The sequence below is a fragment of the Oryzias latipes genome, chromosome 4 (assembly GCF_002234675.1).
Source record: "Oryzias latipes chromosome 4, ASM223467v1".
Classification (NCBI taxonomy): Eukaryota; Metazoa; Chordata; class Actinopteri; order Beloniformes; family Adrianichthyidae; genus Oryzias; species Oryzias latipes.
The window spans coordinates 22,244,678-22,258,770 of NC_019862.2; the positions used below are offsets into that span (position 1 = coordinate 22,244,678).

General features: G+C 40.3%; 1 protein-coding gene across 3 annotated transcripts in view; it reads right to left on the minus strand.

Moving 5' to 3' along the window:
• Nucleotides 1-8,409: 8,409 nt before the first annotated feature.
• LOC101169191 (terminal uridylyltransferase 4) overlaps nucleotides 8,410-14,093 on the minus strand; it is a 28,007-nt gene continuing 22,323 nt past the window's right edge. For 2 of the 3 annotated variants that reach the window (XM_020702556.2, XM_020702557.2), the window contains exons 24-30: nucleotides 13,811-13,893; nucleotides 13,606-13,721; nucleotides 13,307-13,461; nucleotides 12,913-13,010; nucleotides 11,059-11,587; nucleotides 9,005-9,175; nucleotides 8,410-8,904 (exon numbers count right to left, since the gene is read on the minus strand). In XM_020702556.2, coding sequence (XP_020558215.1) covers nucleotides 8,816-8,904; nucleotides 9,005-9,175; nucleotides 11,059-11,587; nucleotides 12,913-13,010; nucleotides 13,307-13,461; nucleotides 13,606-13,721; nucleotides 13,811-13,893 — 1,241 coding nt within the window. In that variant the 3' untranslated portion in view covers nucleotides 8,410-8,815. The remainder of the gene's footprint in view (nucleotides 8,905-9,004; nucleotides 9,176-11,058; nucleotides 11,588-12,912; nucleotides 13,011-13,306; nucleotides 13,462-13,605; nucleotides 13,722-13,810; nucleotides 13,894-14,093) is intronic. The other variant, XR_002290003.2, reaches the window with a different exon arrangement.

Consider the following 14,093-nt stretch of genomic DNA (forward strand, 5'->3'; position numbering starts at 1 on the left):
TTTATTTTTAAAGCCTTAACAAAATCAAAGAGCTGTCATGGTCATCGAGCAGATTCAAAAAGATCTAATTTAAACAAAGTTCAATTTAATTAAAAGAACGTTGCAACAACACAATGACTGTTTTTGTGTATTTCTAGAAGAGTTCATCAGATAATAAAGAGCCACTGATGGTAATCAGTTCCTGTAAAAGGACGATCAGTTGAGTAATCCTGACAGTGTTGAAGGAGAAAAAGAGGAATGCCTCTGCAGCCTGGCTGTACTCACAGCTCACAGCCGCTGATCGCAGTAAAAGAGACTTATGACGGCACTGAAAGGCTCAACTTATGGGCTGTCATCTCTGAAAAGTCATTTCACCAAAACAAATCAAGTGAACAAAACATTTTCTGTGACTCCTCAACATTGAGAAGAATGAAAGCACAGATTTACAAAATAAGAAACAGGAAAAGATGGGTTGAGTTTTTGATGTTTGAGTTTTTGAAGTCTGTCTCAGATGAAAATGATGTTTTATGAGTTGTTGACATGCATGTGTGGCATTTTTCTTATGAAAGAGAACAAATGTAAAACAAAATCCTTGCACTTTTACATTATTGAGCATTTCTCCTTTTAAAAATGCTGTCAAACTGTCGCAAAGATGTTCGGTTTGAATTAACACAAATTTTAGGTACATCCAAGGCTGGATTTTGTTGTTGGCTGCACTCATTTAAAATTAAACGTAAACTTAAAGTCCCATTAGCTGTTATGTACCCGGGTGCGTGACATGTGTTCTTCACATTTGTATTCTCTCTCTGACAGAGTTTGAAGGCTTGCTGTCCCGGATTAACCAGAAAGGGTAAAAATAAAAACAAGAATAAAATCAGGAGACCTTATTTATTATTACTGCCCCGATGAAAATAAGAAAAATATCATAAAGTTCAGGAGATGAGAGCAGGCTGGCTCCCCATCCCGGAGCGGGTCTCTGTCTGGCCGTCAGCTTGCCTCCTGGGAGCCGGCATAGGTGACCACGATTGCTCCAGCTCCATCGACCATGTGACAGACTGTCCAGAATGTACCGACCTTCGCCCAACAGTCCCAGTCCCGGCGAACTCCTGCTTTGATAGGAAAAATGATTTAAAATAATTTAACTTGGGCAATAAATGTTGGTAAGTTTTCATATCAGTCACTGACCTTCGTCCGCAGGCATAGCTCAGTATTATTAATCTATTTTCAAACTCATCGTTCCAAATAATAAATACATGACACCTAATCTACGAAGTGATGAGCAGAGTGACACTCTGTGCTCTCATAGCTGACAAAACGAACAAGACTATGTAAGATAGATGAGAATGCAGCATCTGGCCCTTTCACGCCTCATTTACTTGATGGAATACTAATAAAAGCCATATGACAACGGCATACTAAGTGTGCAATTAATATTCTAAAATATTCCTGCAGTGCATGTGGCTCAGACCTGTTGGAGGACCCCGAGCAGGGAAAGTGACGGCTCTGTCTAGTTGGTAAAAATGAGATGTCCGTATTAACCTTTTCCCCAGTGCTGGGCTGAGTACACACGGCTACCATTTGTTGTCCTGTTGCCTGACAACTGTCCTGACAGCAGATAAATAATCCCTTCAAGACTCTTGTTATACTCTGAACTTGCAGGACAGGTTTGCCATGTTTTTTCTGGAGTTGTGACCGCTGCTTTTGGTAACTGCACCAGGGGTCACTAACTAGTGGACCGCGGTCTGGATCCAGACGCTGGGTCATGCTGACCCAGACCCGGACCCGAGCTTGACACGAAACTAAGACGACGGGCGCCTCTATGTAACCCTTGTGCTATCCTAGGCATTTTAACATTGGGAGTTGGGTCATCTAGACCCACTAGACCACATGTGTCAAACTCAAGGCCCGGGGGCCAAATGTGGCCCTCCATGGCATTTTATGTGGCCCCCGAGAGCATAGCAGTTTTTCATTTCTTAAAATAAAAAATAAAAATTGGTGTGTATTTATTCATATCTAGGTGGAATTTGACTTGGAATATGGGATTGGGCAACTATACATTAGGACTTCAACACTATCCATATAACCTAACCTGACAGAATCAAATTTAAAAGGATTTATGCTAAAGGAACAAGCAAACATATGTTTTCTATGCAACTGTAATTGTCACTTTAAAAAGTTATAATAAATAAATAAATTAGTTGTTTAAGATTAAGAAGTAGTTACGTTTATTTTTCATTACATGTAGTTGAATGTATAAGTCATATCCGGCCCTTTGAGGACAGCCGCTATGCTTATGTGGCCCTCAGTGAAAATGAGTTTGACACCCCTGCACTAGACAGTGCTCTGAACCTTTTTTTCTTCAATGATTTGTGATCTTCACTGGTGTCCATGGATTACATGAAATCTTTCCACCTTTATCCACCTTTGTCATGGTAGGGAGAACACGTCAATGGAAGGCTGGAAGAATTTTTCCTACAGAAAGGCTGAATAAAGCATGAATATTCCTGTTTTAAAATGTAAAAACTTTAAACATTTGTTCAAATGTACGTTTTTCCGAGGAGGTGTTTGATTTGTGCAATATAGGGAGCACAAATTTATAAGGCGCATCGTCAATGAATGGCGTATTTTCAAAATTATGTCATCTATAAGGCGCACCAACTTTAAGGCATATAAAGCAAGACAAATTGTGTTCGAAATAACTGTAGAACTTGTAACATGGTACACATTAGCGTATTCACAATATCTGTAATTCCTAACCGTGTTTATAACATGTATAAGAAAAAACACAGTCCAACATCGCTACATGCTGGCTACGTTAGAGTTTTCACAATACGTGGAACTCCCAACCTTGTTTTGCAACACATAAATATAAATGCAACACATAAACCCACCTAACGCTGCAGTTCGCCTACAAGCCAAACATCGTGGGGCTTGATGCTGTCATCTTACCTGCTGCTCTGGGCCTTGACCCACCTAGAAATCACCAGGACCATTGTGAGAGTAGTGTTTTTTTTTCTTCTCCAGCGCGTCCAACAACATCCGGCCAGGTCTGCTGTGGGGGAAGCTGGAGGGAGCAGCAGTAGATGGTTGTTTGGTGGTCCATAGATTCCCTAACCCAGGGGTGGGCAAACTTTTTGACTTCTGTGCCACAAAGGGTTCTAAAATTTAACAGAAGGGCTGGACCAGGAGATGATCGGTGGGGTGTTTTGGTGATCTACCTCATGAGAAGAAATACCATTGAATCTGGAAGAAAACAGGCTTAATTTGAAAACATTTGGAAAAACAAAAATGTAGAGAAATGGTGCATTCATTAGGTGTTGGAATCATTGGAAAAATGACAATTGAGTCGGAAAGAATAGAACTTAAAAAACAAATTGCCCAACACTACATGAATGCAGAATAATTGTCTGCATTTAAACAAAGGTCAATACGTTTGCAGTATACCATAAAAGAAGACATTAATAAGGATTATCAATATAATTTACTCTAGTTTGTTGAGCCAGATTAAACAGTTTGGCGGGCCAGATGTGGCCCCTGGGCCGTAGTTTGCCCACCTCTGACCTAACCCATCATCCGCAGGAGGTGCCATCTGCACAACTTTGTGTCTGAGGTGGTAGTCTGCAGTAATGGAGCCCCCTAGGGAACCGTGCTCTCACCATTTTTCTTCACCCTCTACACTTTGTACTTCACAGAAATACCAGAAATACTCAGATGATTCAGCCATTGAGGGCTGTGTATCTAAAGACGATGATATGGAGTACCACTCAACCACTAGGAGCTTTGCAAGCTGGCGTGAGAACAATCACTTGTGCTTAAGTACAAGACCAAATACAAACGAGTTGGTGGTTGACCCCGAAGACGAAGAATGGTGACCCACATAGCAGTGAACATTCAGGAAAGGGAAATTGACATGGTTAACAGTTTCAAGTACCTGGGTATCCACCTCAACAACAAAGTGGACTGGTCCCACAACACTGATGACCCGTTCAGGAAGGGTCAAAGTCACCTACATCTTCTAAGAAGACTGAGGTCCTTTGGAGTGTGCAGACCTCTGCTCAGAACCTTTTATGACTCTGTGGTAGCCTCTGACTTTCTTTACACTGTCGTCTGCTGGGGAGCAAGCAGCACCCACTGGGACAAGAAGAAACTGAATAAGCTGGTCAGGAGGGCCAGCTCTGTCCCGGGCTGCTCGTTGGACTCTGTGGAGGAGGTGGGATGAGATGAGGATGTTGACCAAGCTCAGATCCATCAGCTTTCGTCCCCTAAAACCCGACTGTAAAGGGACTGAGGAGTTCCTTCAGTGACTTACTCAGATACCCACTGCGTAGAAACAAGCGTTATCGCAGGTCTTTCATTTCCACCACCATCAGACGGCACAACTCATCACTATGACCAGGTCATCAAGAATTTGCACAAAATTGTAATTATTATTAAAATGATTTTTATGTTTATTGTAAATTTTTAAACTTTGGTTGATCACTCCGGTTTGTAAGGCTCACTTATAGTGCAGAAAATAAGGTATCTCTGTCCCGTAAAGGGTTTTAATTGGGCCCTTGTGAGAAGTTTTCTCCTCATTTGCGTGTCTCCAAGTACTCCAATATTGAACTGTCTGTTTTCATCACTCTATTGAGTTTATAAGTGGCCCCATAGTTGGTTTTGTCCTGCGGTGTGTCTAAAAATGCTAAATGACGCTGCTGCTCCAAAGCAGATGCTGAACCGCTGATGGATGGCTCAGACTATCCTGGACGTGAGGTTTTGATCAACGGCTTTCTCCACACAGCCGGTCAGGAGACGTAGCGGCTGCTGTGTTCATGCATCGATGCTTAATCCACTATTTGCACAAAAAGACGAAGGTTAACTCGACCGACATAACCCCTTCAATGATCGATCTGTCACCCGAATAAGTGCCTTCACTTCTTAAACATCTCAAACCATTACAGGGTCCACTTGGTTGATTCTTTGTACCCCACTCCTGAAATGTTCTGCCCCAGACTGAGGCATATTTGAGCTGCAGAACTCATATACCGGCATATTAGACGTCTAATTGGATTATGATTGTCACTGAAAGGAATCATTCTAGGGGACAGGACTGCTTCTATTCCAAAGTCAGCCCCTGTCACCAGTCTTTAGCATAGCTGCTAATCAATTCAGTGCAGAAAGATCATCACAGCCAAGGTCAGGAGAAAGGCCAACAGTTGGATCCGTGCGATAAATAAATAATTCGAGCAGGGACAACTTGTTGTCCGTCACCCAAAGGAGCTCGGGACAGATGCGTGTTTGAACCTAAACGAGGGCTAACCTCTCATGCCGCCGTTTGCATGGACACAAATAAACGCAGGTTGTCGTGACCATGAAAGCCGCCTGTTTGCCTGCAGACGGGTTGTCGTGCATGCAGCAGATCAGCGTTTGAAGCTCTGGAAGCAGCGAAACATCCTGCAGCTGCTCGTTTAATCGTTGTGTTCCACACTTCTGTTTCACTCTCATACCTCGGCCTCAGCCGCTTGTTGAAAAAAAGTCTGACGTGCTGAGACTAACAACGCCACGGAGAGTGAACAGTCATTTTCACGGTTATTAGAAGCGTTTAATAACCTAATTTTTTTTTTTTTTTGCATGTCAGAAGGGGTGAAGCTTCACAGAACCCCCATCTTGGAACAGATTAGCGGCTGCAGGACTTCCAGTCTCAGGTGTCTCCTTCAGGTACAGACTAATTAGTCTAATTAGGTCCTCCATTTTCACCCGGGTTTCTTATCAAAGCTGTTTTCTTATCAGGTCTGAAAATTTAATTAGAAACATCGCTGGGATTAATGAATTTATGAAATTACTGTTAGTTTTAAAGAAGATGGCTCTCTTCTTCATTTTAGCCCAGAGGGATGGGAAAAGGGATCGGAGGAAAAATCGAAAAATTGAGGTAATTGAGGTCACATGAAGGACATAAAGGTGTTTAAATGTCTGGATGTTGTTTTTTAACGAATGTGACTCAATTTGACGAAAGTGTTTCCATTGCAGTTTTGCGAAATGTCAATTTCGATACGCCTCAAAAATCGCTGTTTCCTTTAGGCAAATGTATAATCGCAAATTTAATTTGCGCAATTCATATTTAAAAGAAACATGGCTTGTTAGGCCTTCACTTTGAACTACAAAAGCTAATGGTCTACTCAGCCAATCATAATCAAATTTTTATCTTTAAAATGATAGATGCTCGTCTCGCTCTGCTTGCTAGACAGTTTGCCAGCCTCCTCCACCCTGTTCTCCACCTCCTGGTGCAATGCTTTGGGCTCTGAGAATCTCAACATTCATGCACCAAGTTTATCCCAAGCCCACAATACATCGTTGGCTAAGACGCCAAGGAGTATGGTTTTATTTCATTCACATTTTTCTGTAACAAATATACCTTTGCTCACATTCCTAATATTTCTCCTTATTGAGATCATTTTCATAGAATTCACAGTTATCAACAGCAGTCCTACTGGCAGTGTGTCTACCAGTTCTCAATCTGATTTTTAATTTTTTTTAAACCAAACACACACCACTAACTCCCCTCTGTAGACCACCAGCTCAGCACCAACAGAGTGTAAAATCAGCTGTAGACACCGATCTGAACCAGACCAGAGAAGACATCAGCCGGTCCTTCAGCATCGCTGTCCAGATGAGGAACACTCACAACTTCCATCTGTCCGTCATCTTCCAAACCCCCGGAAGCCATTTTGGGGTTGGACTGTGAAAGGAAGGTGGGGTGCCCAGAGAGCAGGGGGAACATGGAAACTCCACACAGAAAGGTCCCAGCCACCTTCTTAATGTACTTTTTACAGCAGCATTAAAATGCATTACAATTAGATGGATGAAAACAGACCCACCCTAGATACCTGGATGCAGAAAGTAAGAGAACTCTTTCAAATGGAAAGAATAACTTTCCTATTAAGACACCAAATGCAAAACTTTAATGTAAGATGGAGCCCAGCAAAATCATTGATACTGTCATCAGCTTGATAATACCTCTAGCTAGTCAAATGCTGTCATGTTTAGATTTTATATTTCTGTTTAAGGTGAAGAGTCTTATAGCAATTCAACTTCCTGTGTGTATCCTTGTTCCAATGTACCCAGTTTTAAAGTTGATTATTGTGGAAACCATGGCGACAACCGTGTGTAATGCTCTGTTCCAAAAAGTTTGAATAAAATATAAGTTCTAAAAAAAAAGAAAGGTCTCAGCCAACCAGGACCTTCTTGCTGTGAGGCGAGAGCGCTGACCACTACACCACCGTGCCCCTCCCATTTGAAACTTTGTAGACTAATATTTGTTTCACTCTCTTTGTTAGCCAAAAACAATCAACTTCAGACACAGGTTTTTTTTTTACTTGTATACAATTGTTATGTTATTGAAACAAAGTTTTTTTTTATGCCTGGAGTGGAAGAAAGATGGAGGTTTTTGCACACTAGTCACAAAAAGATAAGAGAGCACAACATTGTTTTGTTAGTCGGACATTTGAAAGATGTCAAAGTTTAGACGAGGCTCTCTGTTCTCACATGAAATGGTTGCAAATGTGGCTTTATTCATTCTCGTGTTGCTTACAGTGAATTGGTGCCACTTTTAAATATTTGCACTAAATCATTAATTCTATAACTTATTTAAAATGTATACCTTTCTGTGGAACTCGTTTTAACCATGAATAAAAATTCTAAAGTTTCTATTCAATAGAGAAATGCAAAGAAATGGACGCACACACAAAAATGACATTTATGGTGTCTTAAGTTGGTCCTGAGGTGCAACACTGACCCCTAGTGAGCACTTCAAGCTCGTAACACTTGAAGAAAAGTGAGCTCTCCTGTAGACTTCATTTTTCAAAATTTAGTGATAATAAAAAGGGATTCAAATATTTACAGCAAATTACTATCTAATAATTTTTAGGTTTTTGTGGTGCAATAATTGAGATGTTTTACATGCTGAAGTGCAGTGATGCAACGCAACTGTTTTCATGAATAAATGTTTCAATTAATTTAAGCAAATGTTGCAAACATGTTTTAAAAGTAAAGTCCCATCAGGAGAAGGCCCTGTGGAAGTTCTGTGACAAATGACAACAAACCTCCTAAAGACAGCAGTATTTTGTTTTCTAAATTGAAAACATTATTTTTACTGAAATCTGTCCGTGAAAATACTGTAACATTAAGCCGGTTCGGGGAATGAAACAGGTTGGGGGTTACAAGACAAAGCATCGATAGATACACCTAGTGACACCTAGTGGCCAGTTCTGATAGTACTTCTCAAACAAACAATTTATTAATTTAAAAAAAAAAGTGAACCCTTACATTTTAAAAATCTTTCTTCAGTTGTGAATCAATCTGTGGTTGCTCTATATTTAATTTAAAAATTAGTACTAAAATGGGAAGAACTAATATTCTATTTTACTCCAATTAAACATAAAAAAAGCATTCCAACGCATTTGTTTTTTCTTTATTTTTATTGCTTTTTTTCCACTGTAACAATTTTGTCCCTTTTTTTCTGTCTTTCTCTGCTGTTGGCACTACATAATCAGAATATCACATCAGGTTGTTCATCTATTTGAAGCCTTCATCTTGAAGCAAGCAAAGTATGAATACAGCTAATAAAAATAAAGGTTTACCTTTTTTTTTTCTTACTATACACATAAAATAAAAACTTTTTTTGTGGGGAGGGACCCCCTCAAAAACGGGGGTATTAAAATATTTGACATTTGTATCACAAATCAAAATAAATGAGACAAAAATAAAAACTGTACAAAAAAGATAAAATTCCTTTTAAAAAATTTTCAAGTGAGTAGTGATTTGATCGACTGTGTTACTGACTGATTAAAAAGGGGAGAGTTCATTTCTTCTGCTGAATAAAGTTCAAATTGACTTGATGGCGGACGTGGGGGACCAAAGGGAAGTTGGGGTTTGGATGCACCACAGAACCTTTAAAAGAAACAAACAAAAACAACAAATATTAGTGAGAAAAACCTGAAAAAGCTGCTTTTACTGCAGTTTATTTTAATGAGGAATCCTAATGGCTGACCTTGAGCTATGAAGGGTTTTCCAGGCTGGAATCCTGCGTTCCCCGGTTGGATGAAGTTCTGCGGCATCCCGTAGGTCCAGGACGGAGGCAGGGTGTACTGGGGACCTTTGTTGTGGTCCCACAAGCGGGAGCCTTGACTCACGTTTGAAGGCTGGGCCTGGTGGCCTGACTCTATGGATAGAAAAAATAAACCTTTTTCTAAACTTTCAAATCAACATTTTATTACAAAAAATTATAGATTACCTCAAAAACACAGTGTTTTTTCAATGAGCTTTAAGAGCTGCCGATTATTAGTCAAATACATACTTTACTTTATGCATTATGGCATTTTTAAAAAGGGAAATAAAAAACTAGGTCAAAAATGCCTTTTAGATCACACAATTGTAAATTTAAATTAAAAGGATATGGAATTAGTAGAGGAGTTCCACAAGGCTGTATACTGGGGTCCAATATTTTTTGTTTGTAGATGATGTTATTGTTTTCCAAAGAAGGATTTTTAATTGACACAAATTAATTAGTTGTAAATATTGAAATCCAATCAGGTAAATAACATCCAATGTCTGCCCTTTAAAAATTAGTACAAATATTACTTCAAGCCTTAATCAAAATTTAGTTTGTCTAACATATAGGGATGGATTTTTAAGAATTTTTTCATCATAGAATGCAAAATAAGTTTATGTTTAGAATAATAGAACAGAGACAGTATAGAGAAAGTTCAAATTCTTAAAAAAAAAAAAAAAAAACTCTTAAATGCTTCTGATTCTTGTTATATTTTAAACATGTTTCTGTTTATGGATGTTAATTGTAGAAACATAAAATTATAATGACAAAATGGTTTTAAGCTGCTAAATTTAAGTGAAAGTATACGTTGTTTTTGTCTGAACTGAACTGTTTGGGGTTTCTACAGCAACTGTCTCATTAAAATATTAGTTTTTTTACAACAAGACTATTACAGGAATTCAGCTTGTATATGATGACAAATAAGAATACGAATAGAAAAGAATAGTTCGTCATTTCTAACACTTAAGCCTTGTAACATGAAACTTGGATTTACAAAACAAAAAAACAAACAAAAAAAAAAAAAGTAAAGATATTGAAATATGAAGCACAAGCTCAAGGCAATTTGGCCCAAAATATGTCTGGAGAACATATACATTTGCTCAGCGCTTGTAAAAATACAATGGATTTATTAATTATTTTAATAAAATTAAGTTAATTTAAAAAAAAAAAAAAAAAGGAACTATACTCCTTTTCCTGTCTTTTCATAAACAGGTGGAATTCAAAAATAAAAAATAATAAATAAAAAAATTTAATATGGATCATAACACAAAGTTTCCATCTATTCATCTATCTATCCATCTATAACAACACGGAGAATTTTACTAAATCAAACACCCAACTTTAATTTTAAAAAGAATGTAAATGAAAGTGCTATCAACTCAAGTTACTTTAAAGCAATATTTTAAAATAGTAACTTTAAAATAAGCTTTCAGAGTTATTTTTTATATTTTAGAATGTTAAAATCCTTCCTTTTTGATGATAATTGATTACAGGATTTTTCACACTGAAAGCTGTAAAACAAAATTATTATAAGCCTAATGTCACATTTATCTCTTAAATATTTGTTGCGGGTTTTGGATTTTTGCAAAAAAGAAAGTAATTACAATAATAATCTGCAGAGTGGTGGCAACAGATTAAACTAAATGAAGCTCAAACTAAAAAGCAACTTTCTTCCTAATTTATTTTACTAAAGAAATAACTAAATTTCAAAAAGTCATGTTTAAACCGCCGTGTTTTCAAATCAAAGCCAATTTTGAACCTAAAGTTAATGTTTATTAGTTTATGTTATTGACATTAACTAAAAAAAAAAGAAAAAAAACTTTACACCTAAATAGCAATTGTTAAACTGCAAAGTAAACTTCTCTTTGATCTTCTCCAGTGAAGAGCTCCATTAAAGCGGTTAGAAGTTGTTCTTTAGGTGAGTAGATGCAGAAAGAGGTGGACAGAACCCCACAGGAAGATAAAGGTGGTGCCAGAGTTCCCCCAGTGAATACCTGACTTGCCCACTGTGCCATTCCCCATCAGTGACCCCGGCTGAGCCATGTGGTTGCGCCAGTGCCCCTGCCTCCCCGCCGGCTGGGCGAAGATGATGCTCGGGTCGTTCAGGTTCATGGGAGTGGGGTTGCCGCCCGAGCCCGTACTCCTGGCGGCTGAGCGCAGGGCAAATTTCAGACCTGGCGGGGAGGGGACTGTGGGGGAGGAGGAAGTGAGGACCGGGCCGTGGATGGGCCAGGAAGTGGAGGGGATGTGGACTGGGTGGTGTGGCTGCCCCTGGGACTGGTGTGACTGGTGCTGGGGGTGTGGGAGGAGGCCCAGAGCTGTGAGAGCCCCAGGGTGATACTGGCCCGGGCTGGAGGAAGGAAAGCTAAAGAGAGAGAACGGGACCTGGGGGTGGGCGGGCTGCTTCTGAGGACCTCCACTCGTCTTGCTGTGGGAGGACTGAGGAGAGCCAGAAAGCTGGGATGAACTCTGGGGGGCGGAGCCAGGCTGAGGAGAGTAAGGTGGAGTCTGGCGACTGTCAGACTACACAAAAGAAAAAGAAAAGTATTTTAGATTATGTAGCAAGAATGATTACCAACTCATTTTTAATGATTTTTTTTCTTTTAGACGTTTGGGCCCCTTGCAGTGACGTCAAACACGTGGTGGTGTTCGTCATTTCGGAAGTCAAGCTCACATTTGATACATCCCACCAGTAAAATTGGTGACTTGTGTAGAGAAATGGACACTAAATCTCATCGAGCTAAGCTACGGACACATCGAGCATGTGACGTACGTTCTAGAACGCGCTAGACGCACATTTAGCCCGTGGTGTTCACACTGGACAAACAGGTGGAGGCGGCTGCTGCTGCTTCTTCTTCTTTTTCTACTGTTTACTAGCGCATGACTGCCACCTACAGTTGGCAGAGGTTTGGTGCAAATGTCATGAATGTTGTTTCAGTTTTAACTTTCACAGCTCTATTCCAATATCCCAAACCGTAATTATTAATTTCTCCTCCATGATCAATTTTCAGTTGGCACTTTTGTGAATTGAAAGGGACGCCATCCATACATCACTACCACAGTGGAGTCCCTGATTGTTTTAAGTTCAATCTGGTTTAAATTTCAAACGTGTTTAAAAACGGTCAAAAAATGGTTGCAGAAACTTAAGAAGCTAAAAGTGAAAGCCAGAGTTTATTAACACAGACATTAGCACACGTTTCTGTAGACTCTTTATTGGAAGTGGTTGCTTGAATGCAGGTTTAGCTGTAGAAACACCTTGCAGTGACATAACGCACGCGCTGTTGTCTGCCATTTTGGGAATCAAGCTCACGATGTTTTGATACATCTGACAGGAAAAAGACTGAGAGGATGCAGACTTCTGTGTAGAGAAATGGACACTAAATGTCATCATGGAACACATGCAGACCTTTATTTTTTCGTGCTGGCAACGCAGAGGGAACTAATGAAAGGTAGACGTCGCCTGAACACGACAAAAGATCGACACGAAAAAAAGACTTCCACTATATGACTTCCAAAGTGGTGAGAGGGCATTTATGTAGGCGCTGGAAGGTCACAGGCAAGGGGTCTATGTGGAAACTTCTAAATCACCATAATGTATTCAATAACAAACAATGCCAGCCAGTTCCATTCACCGGTCTTCTATAGAGAACATCAGGAAGAACCAAATAACAAAACTCTGGATCTTCAAAGCCGTTTCTATGCATACAATCCAGGAAATCAGCAGATGCTAGAAAATGACTCAAAGTTTCAAACACCAAGACTTGGCAAACTACAACCCATCTAATACCCCTGGGACCACACCCCCCAGCCCCCACCTCACCATAACCAGATATTCGTCATTTACTCACACATTCCGAAGGCTGTCTGGTTCTTCCGGGACAGTCGACACCCGCCTGAGGAACAGGGATGGACTGGGAGCTCACCATGGGTCGTACCATGTGAGGAGCTGTGCAGGAACAAAAACCGTCAACGCCGTGTTTACAGAGCAGTTTTTTTTCGTCTGCTGTCCACTCAGCAAGGCTACTGAGATTGCAGGTTTTCCTCCATGTGGGGGTTTATTTTAAAAATCGGACAGGTTTTCACAGGATGAATTCCCTGTAGCTTCTCTCTCCCTAAAAGACTTCCGGTGTGCGAGCTCTTTCCTGGTTAACTGCAATGTTCTTTAGCTTTGTTTAAGCTGAAAGTCTCCTTATTGTAATAAATAAAAGGAAAAGAAAAAAATGTTGTTTCTATAATGAATACCTGGAGCACCAGGATTCCTTTGTTTAAGGTGACGGTACTCGGGACAGTCTCGCCTCACGTGACCCGGGTCCCCACACTGAAAACAGCGCCTGTCCTTCGGCTCCCGCTCCTCCTCTTTGACGTCGTCATCTTTGTCGTTTTCTTTCTTCTTCATCCTGGAAGGAAAAGTTATGTTGTGTCCAAAAACGACAAACAGAAAAGCATTCTGATGTCAAAAAAACACCACAGAGGTGATTGTGCAGCACTTTTGATCGCTTCTCGTTTATTTTGTTCTTTTGTGGCGCAGCGGAGGGGACAACCTGCGCCTCTTGGGACAGTCCTTCATGTAATGTCCGATCTTCCCGCAGATCCTGCAGCACCTGTCGTTTGGGGCCAGCTCGCCGTCTGTCAGCACCTTTGAGTCGAAGAAGTAGTCCTGTAGAGCAGCACATGTTTAATTAAAGATGCTCAGATTAAAAAAAACAAAAAAACATTGTGTGTGTGAGCAGAGGGAGACCGACGCACCACTTCAGTGCCGGGAAGAGGATAAAAGGGCGTCCCAAACAACTTTCTCCCATTTATAAAGGCCTTCATGATGAAGTTCGTCACTGGAGGAGGAAGAGAAGGAAGAGATTTAGAAGTTCTATTTTCCTTGAGGCTGAACCATTGACTGTATTTAAGAACTGGATTAAGTGACCCCTCCCCCGACATTCCAAAAAGGAAGTACCTGCAGGCCACAAGAAGCTAAAACCCAATAGACTTCCGTATGTAGAGCATCCTGCCCCCTGATTATTGAGAGCTCTCTGTT